Source organism: Lagenorhynchus albirostris, chromosome 4 (assembly GCF_949774975.1).
Source record: "Lagenorhynchus albirostris chromosome 4, mLagAlb1.1, whole genome shotgun sequence".
Classification (NCBI taxonomy): Eukaryota; Metazoa; Chordata; class Mammalia; order Artiodactyla; family Delphinidae; genus Lagenorhynchus; species Lagenorhynchus albirostris.
In genome coordinates, this window is record NC_083098.1 from 95,645,203 (window position 1) to 95,668,679 (window position 23,477).

Genomic DNA, 23,477 nt, shown 5'->3' on the forward strand with positions numbered 1-23,477 from the left:
GACTATACTTAGGACCCACAAGGCTGGAAAAGGCCCTGGGGGCTGTGGGGTGTGGGGCTTAGGCTCAAGGAACAGAAGGGGACTAGGTGTGCCCTTTCCCTGGTCTTAGAGGGCAGGTGACCTCACCTGGGAGCCCAGCAGACTTCCTGGCTTGAGTGGGTGGGGCAAACGCCCTCCTCTCCTCTCCTCTCCTGCTCTTCGGGTCTGGGAGGGCCCCTCCCGCCTGCCTCTCCTGATCTCCCCAGCCTCCCTCTTATGCCCCCAAAGACCAATGTGGCCGAGGCGGGTTGGGGGGGCCTTGGAGGGCAGGAAACAGGCCTGGGAGTTCAGCAGGCTCCCTGTGCTGATCCCCTGCCCTCCAAAGCTACCTCCAGGCTGCGTGGGACCCTTTGATATGGGTAAGTCTAACCCTAACACTGTGAACTAGGTTTGAGGGCCATCTATTGAGGCATCATATGAGACTCACTGAGTCTCACTAAGTTCAGTATTCACACAGACAGACCAGGGTTACAGATAAACCATGCATCATCAGGTCAGAATCACTATCACCAGTTTACATCATTCAGGAAACATGGGGACAACTATCCCTCATGCCTGCAGACATTAGGTATAGTTACAATTTTTTAAAAATTTGCCACAGGCTTTTTGTTCTCCAATAGCTAAGAATGAATCCACACCAGCTCCAGGTCCCTTCAGACAGACAGAGGCATAATTAGCCCCACTTACGCACATGCTAAACATTTTCATACATTATCCTTTCCCTGCTTCTTTATCTAGCAAACTCCTTCAAACTATTTCAAATGGCAGAACCTCTGAGAAGACCTCCCACCACCTCTAGGAAACGAATCTGTCACTTCCTCTTCTGTACAGCCATATCACTTTGTATAAACTGCTACTAATAGGGCTTCTAACATCTTTTAAAAATAACTTCTTAAAAATTATTTTTTAATGAAAGGTGTAGTAGTAATGTTTAATAGTTATATACTGCTTACTACTTTCCAAGGACCATCTATATGCTTTATATTTATATATAAGTTTCCTAGGGCTGCCAGTGGTACAAAAAGTACCACTAACTGGTTAGCTTTAAACAATAGAAACTCATTCTCATGGTTCTGGAGGCTAGAAGTCCAAAATCAAGATATTAACATGCTCTCCCTGAAGGCTCTAGGGGAGAATCTGTTCCATGCCTTTCTCTTAGCTTCTGGTATTGCTGGCAATCTCTGGTGTTCCTTGGCTTATAGATGCAACACTCCAGTCTCTGCCTGTCATATGACATTCTCCTTGTGTGTCTCTCTTCTGTGTCTCTTCTCCTCTTCTTATAAGGACACCAGTCATATTGGATTTTGGGCCTACCCTACTCCAGTAAGACATCATCTTAATTTCATTGCATCTGCAAAGGCCCTATTTGCAAATGAGGTCACATTCACAGGTACTGGATGTCAAGATTCAACATATCTTTTGGGGGGGACACAATTCAACCCATAACTTATATCTTAACTTACTGATCTGCACAACACTTCTATGAGATACTATTGTCCAGGGCTTCCCTGGTGGCGCAGTGGTTAAGAACCCCCCTGCCAATGCAGAGGACATGGGTTCGAGCCCTGGTCTGGAAGATCCCACATGCCACAGAGCAACTAAGGCCATGCGCCACAACTACTGAGCCTGTGCTCTAGAGCCCGCGAGACACAACTACTGAAGCCTGTGCGCCTAGAGCCCATGCTCTGCAACAAGAGAAGCCACCTCAATGAGAAGCCCACGCACCGCAACGAAGAGTAGCCCCTGCTCGCCACAACTAGAGAAAGTCCGCGCTCAGCAACAAGGATCCAATGCAGCCAAAAAAAAAAAAAAATACATACATTTATTTAAAAAAAAGATACTATTGTCCATATATTAAATAAGAAAACTAAAGCTCAAGGTTAAGAAAAACTTGCCCAAGGTCACACAGCCAGTGAGTGGCAGAGCAAGAATTTAAACCCAGGTTAGTTGGCTTCAGAATCTAATCACCTAACCACCACACTATACTATCTTTACGGGCAATAAACAGAAGTCAAATCAGCTAAAAGACATAACAACAACAACAAAACAGCTGTTCCCTATTTATGCACTCCTCCCCAACACACACATACACAACACACACACACACACACGCACACACACACGCAATCATACTTAGCCCACTATTCAGGAACAACCACTTTCAGCGTTTTTTTTTTTTTTTTTTTGCGGTACGCGGGCCTCTCACTGTTGTGGCCTCTCCCATTGCAGAACACAGGCTCCGGACGCGCAGGCTCAGGGGCCGTGGCTCACGGGCCCAGTCGCTCTGCGGCATGTGGGATCTTCCCGGACCAGGGCACGAACCTGTGTCCCCTGCATCAGCAGGAGGACTCTCAACCACTGCGCCACCAGGGAAGTCCAATTTCAGCTTCTTTTTCTGGTATTTACACCCATATTTCAAGTAACAAGTATATATTGTTATTTTTAATTTATCAGTTTCAAATATCTACTGATTTTTTATGATAAATGAGGATTTTTAGCTCATGTACATTCTCTTTTCCTCCCTCTATCATTCCATTATAAGTATATATCAATTCTTGATTAAATCCATATTAAGAGTTTACATTATTATTACTATTTAAAAATTATTCACTGCTGAGGCAAGGAGTATGCTATAAATATGTTTCCTTTCCTAAAATATGTATCTTTTTCATACAGTCCATAATTAAACCATTTTTTCACTTATGCAATTTTCTGTAATCACTTACCTCTTCCTCTACCCTTTAACAACTCTGAAAAGACCCTCCACAATACAATTTTGCATGTGGTTAAACCTGTCAGATCATCTTTACTTTTGGTGTTTTTCTTGCAGGCACTCATCCTGGAACCCTCCAACCTCCTGTTCCAAACTGGAATCGCTCTGCTCTGGTCCTGTTGCACAAACTTTGTCCTGGAACCTCTCTTCACTGTCATTTTGGAAATTGTTCTTCTCTTAGGTTGGAATCCCATTTCCTGGATCCTCTGCTTTGCTCTTTTTGTTTTTGATCTTGTTTTGGAGCATTTCTGCCAATAGCTCCCTTAATAAGAGTAAATATTTGAGATCACGTACATCTGAAAATGTCTACTTCAAATTCTCATTTGATTGACTGTTGGTTACATACAGAATTCTAGGCTTGAATTCATTCAGATTTTTAAAGGCTTTACTTAAAAATCTTCTGGCTTCCAGTCTTCCTGCTGAGCGGTCAGATGCTTGAAACTTTATATATACTCTGTTTTTCTTCCATAAAAAGTTTTTAGTCTTCTCCTATTCAGGTGCCTTGGGTCTTCTTTCATTCACAGCATTGGGTACTGGGTGGGCCTTTTCACAATGAAGATTCCTGTCTTTCCGTTCTTAAAATTTTTAATAATTCCTTTACCTCTGTTTTCTTTTTCTAGAACTCCTATTGGTCAGGTGTTAGCCCTTCTGGATCGATCCTCTAATTTAAAAAAAATACCTTTTCCTTTTTATTTTTCATCTCTTTGGCTTTTTTGCTTTTGCTCTGTTTTCTGACAGACATTTCCTGGGCTTTCTACTGATTTTTTTTTTTTTTTGGCATACCGTATTTTTGAGTCCTATAAGCTCTTTTTTCATTTTCTAATGTTTTGTTTTGTTGTTTTAATGAAATTCTATTCTTGTTTAATGAGTAATATCTTCTCTCTGAGAATATTAATGTTTGCTTTACATCTTCTATTGGGGAGAAATGGTTAACAACAGGCTAACCTTTTTGTCCATGTGAAGATAACCTTGGGTTTACCTTCTCTCAGCACTGTTGACCTGAAAATGTACTGGATCACACAAAAAAACTGTGGAGAGGAAAGCCAGCTATATTACTAAGCAATATAATTTACTGAAAAAATATGACCCTTGACTGGTAAATTATATCTGAAATGGAAGACTGTAAGTGGACTATAAAAATCTAATGGAAAACACAGGCCTTAGCTACCTGGTGTGCCTCTTGAGAGGACTTGGAAGCTATGGTCATGTGCATTATAAGAAATAGTTCCTATTGCATATGAGACTTTCCTATGCTGTGCCTATGTAGCCTTGGCACTTCAAATTGCATGCATTCCTTGTGGGGCTAGGAAGTAGCATCTGGTTGGCTGCAAGGACTTCCAATGAAGATCTACGTGATATACTGACATGCCATGTTTTCTGTCCTGTATCATTTTGCAAATCTACATGAACCTCGCACCAGGTTTTGGCCTATTGTATCTTGTGAGTGTAGATGTAAATTCAAGCCTGAAATAACTATTGGTGGTCGTAATAAGCACTCATTCCCTAAATTGGCTATTTCTTCTTCTTCTTTTTTTGTTTGTTTATTTGTTTTAGTTTTGACCTATGCCTTTAAAATTGGAAGATTTCAAGTATCTGGAGATCCTAGGCTGGTCAGTTACATTTAGGGTTGAGGCAATTAACGACTGACTGGAAGCTCTGTCTGCAAGAACTGGGCAGAGTGTGGTGGACTTCACTGTGAAGCAATTATAGCCAGCCAGCTATTTTTCTTTTCTTTTTTTCCCCCGCCCCCGGTAAGGGTTCTCCAAATCTCTGTTAACCTTTTCTCTGGCATTCTAAAGTTGGTGGAGGGTGAAGAAGGAGAGACTGGGCAGGCATAGTGGTAGTGGTAGGGGACAAGGGTATTAGTTCGCTATTCGGTCAACTTTCACTTAATTCCTCTGTTTTCAATACCGTGCCTCATTCCTGTTCAGCTCTATGTCTGCAGTCACTGAGTTTATAGCCTTTCTGATTCTGTTTCTGTAGTGATTAACACACCTCTGGTCTTCTGTGAGGGAGGAGGAGTCACCGGAATATGCAGGATGAGAAGAGTCCGGGGGTCTTAACCCTTCCTGGTACAGACTTTTACACAATCTCCACTTTCAGCCCTATGTCTCCTCAGAGACTCTATAACATGTGGTATCTCCAATTCTTGATCCTTTCCAAAGTTCAAGGGAGAAAAATCATCTGGCTTTTTGTATCAGTCAGAGTCCCGTCAAGAAATAGAAACCATACCAGAAATGTGAACAGGGAAAAACAGAATTAGCAAATGCAGAAAGGAACTATGACTTCTAAGCAGGAGGGTGAACCAAGAAGGAACTAAGAACTCAGGAAAGGGTCCCCCAGTGCCCTCAAGACTGAGATTCAGACTTTTAAGGAGAGGGTATGCCTGCCACAGGAATGTGCAGACCAGAGGTGAAGAAAAACCCTGCCAGAGAGTACAGGCTGGAGCTGGTTGACTGAGGGCTGCCAAGGTGAGTGCTACTGGGTCTTCTGTTTGCTGATCTGCTGGCTTCTGTACATGGAAAGCCCCTTTCTCCTGCTATTGTCTTGCAATGTCCCTCCAGAATCTCTATTGACAAAGCCTAACATCAAGCTAGTTTGCAAAAAAGAAATGTTTAGAAGGTCCAGCTCCAGTATAATAAAACAGAGCAAAAAAGGCAGATTTGCAAAACTACAATGAAGTATCACTTCACACTGGTCAGAATGGTCATCATCAAAAAATCTATAAATAATAAATGTTGGAGAGGGTGTGGAGAAAAGGGAACCCTCCTACACTGTTGGTAGGAATGTAAATTGGTACACCTGTTGTGGAAAACAGTATGGAGGTTCCTTAAAAAACTAAGAATAGAGTTACCATATGATCTAGCAATCCCACTCCTGGGCATATATCAGGAAAAGACAAAAACTCTAATTTGAAAATATATTTGCATTCCAATGTTCATAGCAGCACTATTTATAATAGTCAAGATATGGAAGCAACCTAAGTGACCATCAACAGATGAATATATAAAGAAGATGTGGTATATATATATATATATAAAATGGAATATTGCTTACCATAAAAAAGAATGAAATATTACCATTTGCAGCAATATAGATGGATCTAGAGATTATCATACTAAGTGAAGTAAGCCAAAGACAAATATTATATGATATCACTTATATGTGGGATCTAAAAAAATAATACAAATGAATTTATTTACAAAACAGAAACAGACTCACAGACATAGAAAACAAACTTATGGTTACCAAAGGGGGATAAATTAGGAGTATGGGATTAACAGATATACACTACTATATATAAAATAAACAACAAGGATTTACCCTATAGCACAGGGAACTATATTCAATATCTTGTAATAACCTATAATGGAAAAAAAATCTGAAAAAGAATATGTGTGTGTGTATAACTGAGTCACTTTGCTGTACCCCTGAAACTAATACAATATTGTAAATCAACTATACTTCAATTTTTAAAAAAGGTAGATTTGGAGCTGAAAGATAATAAATTGATTACTGTCACACTTGTCATCCATACCTCCCACCTTTTAGAGGCATTAAGGCTTGACCATCTTCATGTTTGTGTCATTCTTCATTCTCCCATCAGCTCTCTATCTTAATACTTTAAAGCTTAGAGTTACAAGTTGTTTCCTACTTTCACCAAAGACAGTATTTACATTTCTGCGCTCCTTATTGTTTTGGGGTAATTAACAAAAGAAGGAGTGATGGTAATTTCTTAACTCCTTTATCAGGAAATCTTCCCACCTTTATATAATTACTCTATTTTTAAACTAACGACCTTATCAAATTGTGACAGTCTCCAGAGCAAAGACAGCCTTTAACTCATCTTATGTTCTTTTATCTCCCTCAGTGTCTCACCATGTCATGAGCTTAATAAAGGTTGGGTGAATTAAATGAAATGTACATTCTTTAAAAAAAATTTTTATAAAATTCATAATTTGTTTCAATCAGTTTTACAGCCATACATCAGGCACTCAAATTCCAACAAGCTGTCTTATAAATCTATGCTGTTTATTAAAATAAGAAATAAGCAAAAGCATTTATAGGTCAAGGAAAGCTCATCTTTAATCCTACTAGCAAAGCAACTCACTCTCTATACAACATACTTACAATAAAAAAGAAACTTTTCATTTTATTCATTTATTTAATGAGCAGATTGTCCTACTGCTTTAGACATATGCTGCACTAAAATATATTTCTAATAGTTGCCCTCTAAAATATGTTAATTTATTTTTAAATGCCTATACTTACCAATTCAGGGATGTCTTTTACTTTGAGAGGAACTTGGATTAAACCCAAATGAGTCCTGAAACTATGAGAATCACCATTTTCATAATTTGGGTTGCGAAGATTAATTAAAACCTTTAAAAACAAATCCAACATAATTGGTTAGTTTCTTTATTGACTATTTACACTTACAAAATTGGTAGTAATAACCTTAGTATATATCACAAGATTAAAAACTATCTGGGTTATGCATATACTTTAATTACATTCTGAAACCTAAAATTGTATTAAAATGTTAAAATACTATAAATATGTTTTTAATTTAATATTCCAACAGATGATCTACCATATAAAACTAAAAAATTAAAAATTTAGTTAGAAAGAAAAACTTTCTGATGGTAAAAAGAATTGTTTGATTATATTTTACCAGGGAAAATGACAGAAAAATTTAAATTGCTTGATTGTAATATTTGCCAGGAAAAATTTTAGAACCAACTCTAACTCTTTTAAAAAACAGATACTGACAAGGTTTATAGAAAGACAGTGAATAACATCATAAGGTTTTGCCGATAAACCGAACCCAAAGGGAAAAAAAATTTTTCAGAGGCCAAGCTAACAAGAAAGACGGATTTATATATTTTTCAAAATTAACTAGATTAAAAAAAAACTTAGATATTTGCACAGCCTTTACTCTAGGAATCTCACTTCTATCAGTATGATTATGGAAATAATTAAAGCTGTTTGCAGAGACAGTGCAGAAAAAAACATCAAGGAAATACTGTTCTCTTATAAAACAGAAAAACATGAGACAACTTAAATATTCCATTAGAGGAAATTACCTAAATAAATTATGTTTAATTTGTACAAAATACAGTGTAATATGCCTCAATTAATATCACAATATGTTTATTAAATTAAAAAGTTACAGTATAGTAGTATTTATTGCTCTATGATGACATTATGAGTAATTTCTGTTTTAAATTTTCTTCTTACATATATTTTCTTATTTTTCTTACAACACACATTTTGGGGAGAGAATAATAATAATTTCAAAAATATTTAAAAATTGAAACTGTTGAGGGAAAGAAACCACCAAGAATCCAAGGAAGGAGATTATAATGACAGAAACACTATCATATCTGAAGAAGGCATTCATAAACTGATAACTAATGGCTGATAAAATGGAATATGCTATAAGGTCCAAAGAGTTTCCTAAAATTGCAAACACTAAATTGAAACTAAAAATATCAAAGGTATTTGTTTAAAAAAAAAGAAAAAAGAAGATTTAGCAAAGAATCAACAGTGTTAAATACAGACTAATATAGAATAACACAATTTTAGTCTAATTACACAAATAAGGCATCATACTTGCATGGGAAACTCAAAAACACACAATTGAAAAGAAAAAGAAACTATGAATATGTGGGCAATAGAAAATATTAGAAAAGCAGAAACTATAACTAAGGAAATGATTATAGAAAATTTGCTTGAGTTAAAGAAGAATCTCAGCATGACTAATAAAAGGATCAATTCAGCAACAGTCCTGAAGGCCACAGAACACTATGATTATTAAGGAGAAAACAGTTAAAGACAACCATAAAAAGATTACATGAAATTTAAGTGCTAGAAAAGGAAAGAGTTTGGGAGAAATCTTTAATAAGCTAAGAGAAATAATGCTAGCACCATAAAGGCAGTTTCAAACCAAAGTAATTTTTCTTTAAAGTTAAAAAGATACTGCTTACAATTCTAAAAGGCCTGAAATAATTTCTAACAATGTTCTATGCTGGCAAACTGGTATCAGAGACAACAGGTTCAGAAAAGAAAAAAATAAATAAAATGTGAAAGATTCAATCATTCGTTTACTCATTCACTCAACACGTTTACTGAGCCATGATGTGCTAAGCACTGTTCAACCTGTTGGAGAGAGAACAGTTAAAGATAGGATCAGCTTGCAGCTGCAGCTGGTTTATGGTAGCTCTATCTTATCTTCAGGGTTACCTGGACATCTAGTAGCAACCCTTGGCCAAGATGGGGTAAAATGCGCTAACTAGTCATTTATAATGTGCTATTTAATGTCCCCTGGAGGAACTCCATATCAGTTTATTTACATTGTTTATTGAAAATGTACAGATTGCTGGTTTACATCTGAATTACCAGTGGGGTATAAAAGACCCCTCAGAAAACTTGTGCCTTGACTCCCAAGACCGAAGTATCTTGCATGTACCTTGGAGATTCATAACCCAAAGACAAAGTGCATCCTGTGCAACTGAGAAAGGGGCCTGGGAGATGTGTCTGGAAATTCCCATCTCTTTGTATTTTCTTTCTCTTGCTGAAAGAAAGCCTTATGTGGGTGTATCCTTGTGGGTGAAGTCTTGTTGAGCCTTTTCAATTAGCTGACTTGACTCTGTAATTGTTGCAGCAGTGAACAAAACTTCCGTCTAATAGGATAAGGCAGGCAATAAGCCAAATAGAAAAATAGTATGTTATATGATGCTAAATATTATGGAGAAAAACAAAGTAGGAAAGGGCTATAAGGAGTTCCAACCAGGGGAGCCAGGGAAAAGTTTGCTGAGAAGGCAACATTTTTGTGTGTGTTTATGTGTTTGAATTTTTTCCATGAATATTTTTTAATTGAAATAAAAAATAATTGAAATATAGTTGATGTACAATATTATGTTAGTTTTAGGTGTACTACAAAGTGATTTGACATTTGCATACATTGTGAAATGATCACCACAATAACTCTAGTAACCATCTGTACCCATATTATACCCATATAATACCCAATATTATTGACCATATTCTTTATGTTGAGAATGTGACATTTAAGCAAAGAAATAAGGAGTGAGGGGAATGTACACACAAGTATCTGGGGGAAAAGCACTGCAGGCAGAGAAAAGAAGGAGCAAAAGGCCCTCACAAATGGGTGGAAGCCAAGGTAAAGCAAGGAGGCTAAAATAGCTGGAGTAGAACAAATCAGGAGAAAAAGTAATAGGAGATGAACTCAGAGAGGTGGTGGGGTAACAGACCAAGCAGGATATTTTAGGCCACTGTCATGACTTTGGTTTTTAAGTAGAAGGAGATAGGAAGCACCTAGATAACAGAAGAGTGGCTTCTTCAGAATTGTACTTACAAGTCTTCCTCTAGAAACTCTGCTAAGAACAAAAGGACAGATTCTAGGTGGGCAGCTTAGAAGCAGAAAGAGCAATTAAGAGGCTACTGAAATAGTCCAGACAAGAGATGGCTGCTTGGACCAGTGAAATAGGAATGATCCTAGTAAGAAGTGGATGGATTCTGGATATACTTCAAAGGTAAAGCTGAAAGGATTTGCTGATGGATTACATGTAAGGTACAAGAAAAAAAGTGTAATCAAAGAGAGGTGAATTAAAATAATTAGTGAGTTGTAACTGCCTACTGAAGAGTTCCACTTGAATGCTCAATATGCCTCTCAAACTTAAATAAGCTCATCATCTTCACTAATGGACCTGTTTCTCCTCCTGTATTCTCTATCTCAAGGGCAAGTTACCTCTGCCCAGTTACCCAATCTAGACACTTAAAGGTTATCTTTGTTTTTTTTTCCCTCATGCGCTTTAGATCTAATCAGTTCCCAAATCTTCCTTAAAATCTCTCAAGTCTGTTGAATTCTTTCCATTTTGAATGCTGTTCTCTTAGTTCAGACCTTTATCATGCCTTGCCTGAACTACTAGAACAGGAAGGAAATAAAAAAGGAAACAATTCACTGAGCACCTATATGTGCCAGGAAGCAGGCTACATGATTTACAGTCACTATTTTTTAATCAAATCTTCCTGATTTACTTCCCTCTAATTTTTCCACGCTCCAATGTATTTTCCAAGAGCAATTTCCAAATATAATATAATCATGTTATTCCACCATTTCAGTGGCTCTGGGGCTTTTTACATGGTGATTCCTCTGCCTGGAGATGTTTTTATACCATCATTTCTTTTGCATTTTTACCTCATTAATATATATATATATTTAGCCAATAGAACCTACCTCGAGAAAATCCTTAGGTGCATAAACAGGCCTGAAAAGGCTTAAATCTAGAATTAATAAGATAGATTAAAACAAAATTTCAATTATAACATAAAAATTCTTATTAATAATAAATTGTAATGATTCTTTCATATGTTGCTATGCAGCTAGATTAATTCAAACATTTGCAGAATATCAGTTATTTGTCATACATTGTGTTAAGTATTGAGCCAATAAAAATAAAAAGGTAGTCCCTTCCCTTGACAGCCTAGATGACATACTCTAGAAGAAATAAAGAGTCCCCCCTTTGATAAATTTGTAATAGGTTATTTGTAGTTGAATTGAAAAACAATGTCAGTATAATATGAAAGTTCTATATGAGAACAGAGAATTCTATATGAGAATTCTCAAAGTACTTAGAATACAAACAATGCATTCTTAGTGAATTCCTGTAGTTGTATTGAACTGTTCTCCCTTTTGAACTTCTATAACACACTGCTCCCTTTATTATGCCACAATTTCTTGCCCAGTACCCACCTGCCTCAACTTTCTTTTAAGAAGGAGTGGTGAGGATTATGTACATGTCTACCTAAACAATTTTATATATGTATCTGTTTATCACAGTAAATGTTAGAGTTCTCACTCATTATATGTTTATAAAATTGATTGACTCAATTTTAAACATTAAAATGAACCAAAATAAATTCTTAAAAACATTTTAGAAGTATTAAAACTGTTCCACATATACTCTGGTTTCTCTTCAGATCAAATAAATCTCTTGCCTTTTACTAAAGATTTTCGTGGAGAGAAACAAATCTGAGTGTTTAATAAACTTTTTGAGGCCTTGCTTTGGCAGGGCTAGTAAAAAAAAAAACCAAACTTTTCCACATTTAATCCATCTTTAACATCTCAATGTAATTAAAGTTTGAAAAAGATTTGTCTATGAAATCCACTGAATGATTTAATTTACCCTTTTATAAAAATGTTTTCAAATGCTGCTTTAAAAGAAGATAACTGATTTAAATATCCTCAAAATAATGGAGAACACTGACCAAAGTTAGGAATTTTAAACTGCAAAGTAGAAGTTTAAGCAAAAAAAATCAGATGATAGTAAATTAGTGGAGAGGGAAAGTTGCTGTCTTTCCAAAAAAATTGTTAATATTGTTATTTTGGATTCACAATTAAGAAGGCAATTTTTTTTCCCACTACCACATTTTGAAAAGAGTTTTACATATACCTGGCTCATCAGTTCCCATTTCATTCCATTTATTGAGAAGTTCTTTCTGTTCTCCAACTGGCCTCTAAAAAAGGTAATTTTGAAATTGATTTTGTTTTGTGAAGTTAAGCAATGAAGCTGAAAAATAAGAATCAATACCTTATCTAAAAGCTTAAGTAAGCTACCATAACACAAGAAAAAATAATTTCATTACATATGGTTAGCTTCTTAGGGAATTACACTTAAATTACATTATTTAACTATTACATTATACAGTAGTCTCAGTGGCTCAGTTACAATGTGGTGCTAATGAGTCCAAGAATAGAAGGTAAATGATCTGTGCTGGCTAGTAAAATTTCACAAAGAAAAACTGCTCCTCAGCCACATACTCCATCTCTTACCCCATCCAGCAATCTGAGAAATGCATTGCAAGGGGGACTGGCCAAGAGAGTGTGACTGTGAATCAGTAGCACCATCTTCCTATATGAAAGACAGTATATTATACAATACTACATATTTAGACAGTTTTTCATATAAACTTATCTTTTTTTTTACACCATCCTTCTGGTGCCTTCAGTGACTTGTGCTTGGATATTATCCAAAGTACATTCACTATATCCTGTCCAACAGCAGGAAATAAATAGCAGGTTGGGAGAATGAAGTGAAGAGAAACGTTCTCTCCTACTCATGAGCAGCTATAAAGAATCCAGAATATTTCTCAAGTGGCTTTTCTCTCCTTTTTCACCTCTCCCCTCTCGAAGCCCAGAGTGACAGATAAATGTTGAGTATTAGATCTAAATAGTTCTGCAGAGACGAAAAATCATTCAAGTAAGGAGACTAAAGGTAATTAAAATCTTTAAAGTGTATTTATAAGACAAATCTCCAAATCACCTATACTGCAGAGTCTATATTTATTCTCAAGATATAGGTTTATTACAAAAAGCACTACAGCATACATAATAGAAACCTATATAAACTACATCCACATAATTGGCCTTTCACAGATTTTTGTTTCAAAACAAACTGATATACTAGTAATAAAAAAAGATAAATCTGCCTGACAGTTATTTCATGATACTTCCTAGTACTTGATTCACAAAAAAATACTTAAATGTTAAAAGTACTTTCCGTGCTCTGTGGTGACTTAGATGAGTGGGAGGGAGGTCCAAGAGGGAGGGGATATATGTATACATAATAGCTGATTCACTTTGTTGTAAAGCAACTATACTCCAATCAAAAAAAAAAAAAAGTACCTTTCGTGCCAATGGGATACTCAATTCAGTGCACATACTATTTAAACTCTTCAAAATTCTTTTTTCCCAACTTCCCTGAAACATAAGGAACAATCTATTATTATTTCTGGTTAACAGTACCAAAACTGATTTTAAAACATTAAAGATGTTATGAGCTATATAGAAATGGTGAAGTTGGTTGAGATTGGTTATCTTTATTCATTAGTTTACTCAACAAATATTGATTACTGCCTACTATGTGCCGGATACTATCCTTAGCGCTGTGAAGTAAGCTGTGAGTAACAGAAAGTCTCCGTCCTCACGGAACTGACGTTCTAGTGGAGGATGGGAATGAAGATAGACAAAAAAATAAATCAACAATCAGATGGTGATAAACATTACAAGGGAAAACAGCAGATAATAAAAAGGTAAGTTAGATTTAAGCATTTTATAAATGTTTGATATTCAGGAATTCCATTAATGACCTAGTAAAATAAAATTTTACAGAAATTGTTATAATTTTTCCAAACATGATATTTTACCCTAAATACTTCACCATGAATTTTCTAAGAATAAGAACTTTCTCCTACATAACCACATTACCACTGTCACACCTAAAAACACTAACAATAATATTTCATATTATCTAATATTTAGTCCATATTCAAATATTTCCAATTATTCCCAAAAATGTCTTTATATTTTTTAAAATCCTGGATCCATTAAAATTGAATGCATTATATTACATTTGGTTGTTATGTCTCATTCCTTGCAGCTTAATCTAGAGTGCTTTCATCCTTTTCTTTTTCATATCGACTTTTTTGAGGAGTCCAGACCACTCGTCTTTTATGTGTCACAGTCTGGATTGGTCTTACTACTTTTTCACAGTATTTATTACATTTCTTGTAAACTTGAAATAATAAGTTAATTTTAATGGTCAGTCATAAATGGATTACCCATATATACCATATTTTAGTAAACTATTCTTTTTAATGCCAAGCTAAATGCCATAATTTTTGGTCTTTTTATTAAAATATGCCTACAGACCACTTCTGACTCAGTAAAACCAAAATAAAATAATGCCAAAGCTCCAAAATTTAACCCAAATGAGGAGAAAGGGAGAGAATTATATATTACATTACCCATAAAGGACAGTTACAACCAGACAATAAAAGCAGAATAATAATAGCTCCATTATGTGATTGTTATAAAGATTAAAGTACTTTGAACAGTGACACAATAATGATAATCATTCAATAATTGATAGCTTTTACTACAGCTATCATTATTCAGAGCTTCTTCTTTAATACACATATTTAAATACATTACTCTCTATCTGGAATAAACCCTCCATGCTCTCCTCCCATCCCAACATACTCATTCCTACATTATCTGAATAAATTTTATTCACCTTCCAGGTCTTTACCTCTATTAAGCCTTCTCTTACCTGGCCCCTCATCCCAGATAATATTCGGTACCTTTGCTTATGGGTTCTCACAGCACCTCTTCCTTCACCTATCATAGCACATATCACACTCTGTCTAGCACATAATAAATTCTCAATAATTGAACAGATTTTACCCTAAGTTATGTTGCAAGCATTTAAAAATAATCTGATACAACTGCCTAAGCAACAAATGAACAGGAAAAAAATCATCTATAGGAGGAATACAGAACTGTGTGAAATGCGTGAGGCTTAATTTACTAAATATGTAGAAATAGGTTTTCAAGAATAAAAGAATACTCTTAATATATTGCATTAAATACTGCCCATACCGTGTGACCCCACCTCCTTCCCACCCTGGGCAGGTAACCCGGCCCCGCCCCAGCTGTGGCCCCTGGCTGCAGAGAAGTCTGAAACGCAGGTGCCCTGCCAGGGCCTGAGTGGCCATCCCCCCCACCGCTGGCAGACCCGGAGCAGCCTGTACAGGGGACACAGGTTCAATCCCTGTCCAGGAAGATCCCACATGCCGCAGAGCAACTAAGCCCCTGCACCACAACTACTGAGCCTGCGCTCTAGAGCCCGTGAGCCACAACTACTGAAGCCCATGCTCCAGGAGACCATGCTCCGCAACAAGAGAAGCCACTGCAATGAGAAGCCCGCACACCACAACGAAGAGTAGCCCCCGCTCACCACAACTAGAGAAAGCTCATGCGCAGCAACAAAGACCCAAGGCAGCCAAATAAATAAATAAAATTAATAAAAATTTTTTAATTGTATGAAATACCCCCAAAATGAATTCCATTTACTGGCTTATTTTCAATTCTTTCTCTTTTCTTTTCTTTTTTTTTAACTGTAAAAAGTTCTCTTAGATCCAAGACTTAAAATACATTTGGGTACATTATTCATGACCAAACTTTAATTATTGCAATATAACCCACTTCCACCCTCAACATCCTTATCCCCAATTTATCTAGATAAATCTTATTCAAGGTTCAGACCTCAGCTTAAAAATAATTTCCTCTAATAAGCCTTCTGTCACTTACTCCCCCAACTCCAGATTGTTGGGGGAGCAGGTATGAGAAAGTTTAATTTAAAAAACTGTAATTTTAATTCAGCCATTACTATAAAACTAAAATTTGCATAAGATTAAAAAGTCAATCCCTGAATTTGTATTACTTATCCTATTATATAAAGAACTAAATTTCTAGCTATTGAATTATGATTCCAAAAATTCTCATTTTCAACCACTAATAAGAGGGCTCTTGAGTTGATAAAAAGAAAATAACTCTAAGATATAAAAACAAAATTAAAGTTACAAGAGACATCAATGTGTGGCTTATACACTGTGCGTATTTTCAAGACTGCAATACACTATTTTAATACAACATAAAACCTACTAAAAACTCAAACATGAAGACCATTTAAAATAGAATGATACTTTCTGTAATTATACCTTGATAAGATATTCTGAAACATATTTATCTTATCCTTTAAAAAATTATTCTAACAAAAACATCTCTCCAGGTGTTTTCAATAAAGTACAATTTCAAGTGATTAATCATAGTTCTCCTAAATGGATATCCCACTTTACCAAGTATTTCAACTTACCAAATTTAAATTTAATGTTACATGTAATATATAGAGAAACTAGTTAAGAAAAAAGTTACAAAGAAAAGAAATTAGATATTAGAAGAAAGCATTCTGAATGAAAATAATTTAGGAAACAGAGCTATGTGATTTTCATGTGTTTACATGTGTTATTTTATTAATCCTGTGAGATATGTATCATTACCCTCATTTTACAAATGAGGAAACTTTTTAAAAGAACACCTGAGAGTAGAATAGAAAAGAATATTAAGAACTGAAGCAATGCTGCACAAAGTTTTACTCAATTATTTTTTCTGTGCTCTGCAACTAAAGCAGAAACTTGGAAATGGGGACTTCCCCGGTTGTCCAGTGGTAAAGAATCTGCCTTACAATGCAGGAGATGCGGGTTTGATCCCTGGTTGGGGAACTAAGATCCCACATGTCATGTGGCAACTAAGCCCGCGCACCACATCTACTGAGCTCAACCGCCTCAGCAAGAGAGCCTGCGTGCCACAAACTATAGAGGCCATGCACTCTGGAGCCCACGTGCCACAACTACAGAGCCCACATGCTCTGGAGCCTGTGCACCACAACTAGAGAGAAACCCATGCACCACAACAAAGAGCCCATGCACAGCAACGAAAGATCCCGCATGCCGCAACTAAGATCTGATGCAGCCAAAAAAAAAAAAAAAAAAAAGGAAACTTGGAAATGATCCAGAAGAGAAGAACAACTTAAAACTGAGAGAAGGAAAGAGGAAAAGGATGTTCAATTCAGAAAAAATCAAATTTTTATGGCTAGAAAAGGGGGAAATGAGGTGTAACAGCTGAGTTTTCAAATAATGAAAAGACATAGATTCAACAAATGTTTATTGTGCACCTATTAAACACATGTCACTAAAAGATGAATGAAACAGCATCCCTGTAGTGAGGGTGGGGAGGATAAGACAGAAACAAATAATTTAAACTGCAAAAAGTTCATAAGGGCTACACCAGTCTATATGTCATAAACCAAAGAAAACATAAAACAATAAGCAAGCAATAGGAAGCCAGGTATATCAAAACTTCTAGTTGACAACAGAACACATACCACTTCCTTGAAAATCCTAAAAATAATGAAAGAAAAGCGACCCCAGTGGTTGGCCACTTCCCTACTCCCTGTTCCATATCTATGGCAAGGATGGCAGGATTTTTCCAAGGTACGCCTTGCAAGAACTTCAGTCAGATGGTCAGAAGTCGTTTCATAGAAGTCTTGGATGGTCAGAGAAATCACGTGCTCAGACATCAGAAATAGTAATAGGATTTCCTGACAATGAGGAGAAATCCAAGATGAAGCAAGCGGCTGCTTTTAAGCTGGGTCATCCTTTAGGTCATCCTCAAGAACTCTAATCTTGAGTAAGTGGTATTCATTCATTCCTTTGTCTCACTGACTAACATGTACTGAATGCTTTCTATCTGTAAAGCACAAAGCTCAGACCAGTGAGTAAATGTTATAAGGAGCATGTAACCATTTAACACAAGCAAGAAACTTTCCAGCAAGTAAGAAGACTTAATCAAAATGGGTTAAGTCAGTGAAATTGTGAATTCCCTGTTTCCAGAAGCTCTCCAGCAAAAGGAGACGAACTCTAGAGGTTGGACTGGATAAATGTGAAGGTCCACTTTAGCTCCAGTTTTACAGATACTTAATTTTTCTCAGGTCCTATTTCTGGGGGTGAATAAATAAGCTCTAAGTCTCAAAACTAAATGCTCAAAAAAAAATCATAGTTATTTCTATGTTATTATTTAAGTAAAAATTTCAGTGTGTACCTAGCACCAAAAAAAGTAGAAGTAGCAAATAAGTTATTGAAAAACGACAGTGCATTAATACAAAATAAGAAGAAAGTAATAGTTTCTACCCCAAAGACTTATAAAATAAAGATCTTTTAAAATGTTGTTTAAAAGGAAAATGAATGGCATTTTACATTTAAAATGTTTAAATAGGAAGACATTACCTTTTACCTAAACCCATATCCTCTCTAAATGAAATTATTGTTGCATTCTAATCAGTTTCCCTAATAATTGGAATCTATGGTATTAACTCAAAGTATTTCAAGAGTTTTATAAATACAGTAGTTTCTAAGCCATGAGAGGCAAAAGATTCACAAAAGAACTGCAACTGTATTGAAATCTTTAAATGGGTATTAACTATCACCTTGCTACTTTTTCATAGTAATGAAAATAAATAAGAAGTCATTAAAAATACATAATAAATATATAACATGCAAACAACTATGAAATTATAAAGTTTAAAATTACTTTCTTCACCTTGAAAAGAATAAAGTAAAACAAAATAATAATCATCCAGCTACCTAATGGAAAAAGGTTTTAGTAATTCTCCGATTATAAAAGTAACACATTTATTCAAGATAGTTGGAAAAACAATAATATGCAAAGAATAAAATAATAAATAAGCACTCATAGATTTCAATCAGCCAAAATAACCACTGTTACCATTTTATTCTCTTCATTTTTTTCTATGCATGAATGTGTACAATTGAGATGTATATGTGTGTATGAATATACACACGCATATATATACATTTAATGAAAGTAGAATTATTTTGTTTTTATAGTTTGCTTTTCCATTTAAGATTATATCATATGCAATTTCCCATGTCATTATATTTCTTCAAAAATGTCATTTCTGATGCCTGTATAACATTGTCTTTTGGAGTTTCCATATTATATTTAAGCAGGCCCTATTGCTGTTCGTTTAGATGCCTTAAAATTTTTTACTATTATCATGAACATGAATTTCTGTGTTTCTCTGATTCTTTCCTTTAGGGTCTGAGAAATGAAATTACTAGGGATAAGGGTATGAATATTTTCTAAAAGGGAATACTTTGCAGTTTTTGATTATTCAATTCATTCATTATTTTAAAAAAATATCTATTGAGCGTCTACCATGGGCTAGGCCCTATGCCAGATGTTGCAGATACAATTGTGAAAAGAAAGACACTGGCCCTGCTCTACAGAATCTAGTGATGATACAGACAACCCAAGTATTGTGGTGGGAAGTATAGGGTGCCTCCCATGTGGAAGATTGGAGAAACAGGATAAATATCTGAGTATCTGAGAAGTAGGGGTCAGAAGTCCTTCCCAAAGAAACTATCATCTAACACAGGACCGGAAGAATACGCAGAAGTTAGCCAAAAATATGTGGGATTTGAGGGTAGGCAGTTTTGGGTAGAAGCAACAGCATGAGCACAGGTTCTCCTGCTGGGGAACAACTGAGGAGATCAAGGATGACTAGAGAGAGAGAACATACGTGTGTGGAAGTGGGCATGGGAGTGGCAGTAGGGGGAGGGACAGTGTGAGGAGGCAAAAGATGAGACCTGAACAGTAAAAAAGGGGCAAGATCACTTATAGCCTTTTAAGCAAAAGGAATTGGAGCTCTATCCTAAAAGTCTTAGAGGTTTTAAGAAATGGAGTGACAATACAGAAGGCAGAAAGGCCAATTAGGAAGGGGATGTGAATTGAAGTAATATAAAGCTAGCAAAATTCTCATTTTTGCTAAGGTTACTCGATTGACAGTGAATAGGATAAATTCAACCACGCAGCACATCTTGAGTCTGTCTGGGCATTTCTGGACTGGATACAGAAATAGGCTAAATATCGTCAGGTAGTGTAGATTCTGGAGCGGCTGTCCAGATTCAAATTCCAGGTCTTCCACTGAGTAGTTTGGTAAAGTTGGCCCCATCTAAGACCGTAAGAGTGACTCATTTCATAGAGTCAGCATAAATATTAAATGAGTGAATACTTGTAAAGCACTAGAATGGTACCTGGCATGTAATTAGAGCTCTATGTGCTTACTACTATTATTTCACAAGAAAACTTATGCACTTATATTTATCACACTGCATATAAGTTTCTTCAAATATTGCTTCCTGTGAAAGGTGTAGCAAAATAGTTCCCAAAGTATTTTACATGGAAATAGATTACATAAGTTTGAACAACACTAGATTAAATAAAAATTAAATGGTTTCTTTATTGCAGAACCTCTCTGAGCTGTTAACATGCCAAAAGAAATTGTAAGCAACAAAATTAAGGAGTATTAGATTTTAAAAAAGTATAAAATAAATATCCATGAGTCCCTACTGATAAAAATAAATGATTGAATAAATAAATAAATGGGGGAGAGGAGACAACTCTTCCATGAAGAATTCCAAATAATTTCTGTAGATACTCCCCACCTCAGGGAGGTGGAACATAACTTCTCCTCAAGTGTGGACCATGACTTCCTTCCAGACGGTACAGTATACATACAAAGGCGGTGGGGGGAAGAGTAGCTTTACAGTGGAAAAACCTCACAAATAATACCTCAATCAGGCAATCAAGGTCAACATCAACAGTGATATATCATACTGATAGTATATACCATGATATAATCTAATGACTATAAATGGCATTTTATATCTGTGATCTTCCTCCAAAAAACCCACAACCCTAGTCTAATAATGAGAAAAACATCAGACAAATTCCAAGAGAGGGATATTCTACAAAATACCTGACCAGTACTTCTCAAAACTGTCAAGGTCATCAAAAACAAGGAAAGTCTGAGAAACTGGCATAGCCAAGAGGAGCCTAAGGAGACATGACAACCAAATGTAACGTGGTATCCTGGATGGAATCCTAAAACAGAAAAAGGATATGAGGTTAAAACTAAGGAAATCTGAATAAAGTATGAACTTTAGTTATTAATACTGTATTAATATTAGTTCACAAAGTGTAACAAATGTACCATAGTAATGTGAGACGTTAATGGGGAAACTGGGTACGGGTTCCATGGGAACTCTCTGTACTGTCTTCTCAATTTTTCTGTAAATCTAAAACCCTAGTAAAAAATCAAGTCCACTAACAATAATAAATTGTGATTCACCAAGAGGAAAACAATGTGTACTTCCATCCCCAAACTTATTTGTCCCTGGAATCCCCTTTTATGGAGCATCTCTCAGGGCTAGGATTCAGTATAAAACACTCTGGAAAATGCTGATGCAGTATAAGGAGCCTCTTCCCCTCATCAGCCCAGAAAACTTCCTAGCCATCTTCCCTATAGCACATAGCACTTTCTACCTTATGTTATAGGTACATATGTCCAAGTCTTATTTCAATTATTAAATCATAAAGTTACCTGAAGGCAGAATCTGTATCTAATTTATTTCTGAATCTTCACAGCACATAGCAGAGTGTCTTCTACTCGTAGGCATTCAGTAAATATCTTTTAAGTAAATATTGTAATAATTGCTAGAAAGGATGGTAAATGCCTTTACTTATTGATTCATTATAAACTTACTAAGCTCCATACATAAAGGTCAGTATACTAGAGGTAACAGTTACACAAAAGTCTTTTTAAAATTGTTACTGCTTTCCAGAGGCTTATAGGAAAAGACAGAAAGATGCGTACAGAAATTACTATAATAGAATGCAATTTGTGAATGAAGGCCATGAAATGACAGTGTGCTACAAGAGTGCAAAAGAGGGAGAGATCCTTTCAACAGGGTAATAACAACGTCAGAGAAGAGACGCCATCTGAGTTGACACAAAATAGATGGGATTTACATAATGTAAAGCAGGCAGAGGGCTTTCCGTGACAGGAAAACAAAGTAAGTGTTAAAGATGCAAGAGGAAAGGCAAAATGATTCACTTGGAATGGCACAAACGGCAGTTACAAGACAGCAGAGACTGATAAAGTGGAAGGAGCAGCTGGGGACAGATAGTAAAAGCTCTTAAATGGTGGGCTGTGGAGTAGAAACGTCATTTGTTAGGCAATTGGCAATCACTGAAGGTCTGTTAGAAGGCAGTGAGACACATTATAAGGGTTCATCTGCTTGAGGTTAAAGTTAATAGAATTGAAGGTACATAAGGAGAAAGACAGATTGAAAGTTGGTAGTTATAAAAGTTAGTAGTGAGGGACCTTCAAGATGGCAGAGGAGTAAGATGCGGAGATTACCTTCCTCCCAACAAATATATCAAAAATACATCTACATGTGGAACAACACCTACAGAACACTTACTGAACATTGGCAGAAGACCTCAGACTTCCCAAAAGGCCTGAATGAGCAAGAGCCCGCTAATCAGCCGCTGTTTTAACCCCGTCCTGTCTGGGCAGGAACAGATGCCTGAGGGCGACCCACACACAGACATGGGGCCAAAACCAAAGCTGAACCCCAAGAGTTGTGCGAACAAAGAAGAGAAAGGGAAATTTCTCCATGCAGCTTCAGGAGCAGCAGATTAAATCCCCACAATCAACTTGAGGTACCCTGAATCTGTGGAATGCCTGAACAGACAACATCCCTAAATGGAGGCGGAGGACATTGGGAGCAACTGCAGACTTGGGGTTTGCTGTCTTCAACTGACCTGTTTCTGATTTTTATGTTTACCTTAGTTTAGTTTTGAGCACTTGTTATCATTGGTAGATTTGTTTATTGGTTTGGTTACTCTCTTTTTTAAAATTATTATTATTTTAATAATTTTACTTATTTATTTTTTTAAAATTTATTTTTCTTTCTTTTTTTTCTCCTTTTTCTTCTGAGCCGTGTGGCTGACAGGGTCTTGGTGCTCCAGGCCATATCAGGCCTAAGCCTCTGAGGTGGGAGAGACAAGTTCAGGACACTGGACCACCAGAGACCTCCTGGCCCCATGTAATATCAATCAGCGAGAGCGCTCCCAGAGATCTCAGTCTCAATGCTAAGACCCAGCTCCACTCAACGACCAGCAAGTTCCAGTGCTGGATGCCCCATGCCAAACAACTAGCAAGACAGGAACACAACCCCACCCATTAGCAGAGAGGCTGCCTAAAAACACACTAAGTTCACAGACACCCCAAAACACACCACTGGATGTGGTCTGGCCCACCAGAAAGACAAGATAAACCCCCACTCACCAGAACACAGGCACCAGTCCCCT

The 23,477-nt window shown here is 36.4% G+C and overlaps 1 protein-coding gene and 1 non-coding gene across 2 annotated transcripts in view; one reads left to right on the forward strand and one right to left on the reverse strand.

Annotated features, from left to right (window-relative positions):
• TBC1D19 (TBC1 domain family member 19) overlaps nt 1–23,477 on the reverse strand; it is a 153,552-nt gene that overhangs the window by 72,917 nt on the left and 57,158 nt on the right. Inside the window, exons 5-8 of the mRNA XM_060147328.1 lie at nt 13,524–13,598; nt 12,292–12,355; nt 11,076–11,122; nt 7,085–7,195 (exon numbers count right to left, since the gene is read on the reverse strand). Of these exons, the coding sequence (XP_060003311.1) occupies nt 7,085–7,195; nt 11,076–11,122; nt 12,292–12,355; nt 13,524–13,598 (297 nt within the window). The remainder of the gene's footprint in view (nt 1–7,084; nt 7,196–11,075; nt 11,123–12,291; nt 12,356–13,523; nt 13,599–23,477) is intronic.
• On the forward strand, nt 11,799–11,914 carry LOC132520136 (U5 spliceosomal RNA). Its single transcript, XR_009540496.1, has one exon. It is a non-coding gene; the product is annotated as a U5 spliceosomal RNA (small nuclear RNA).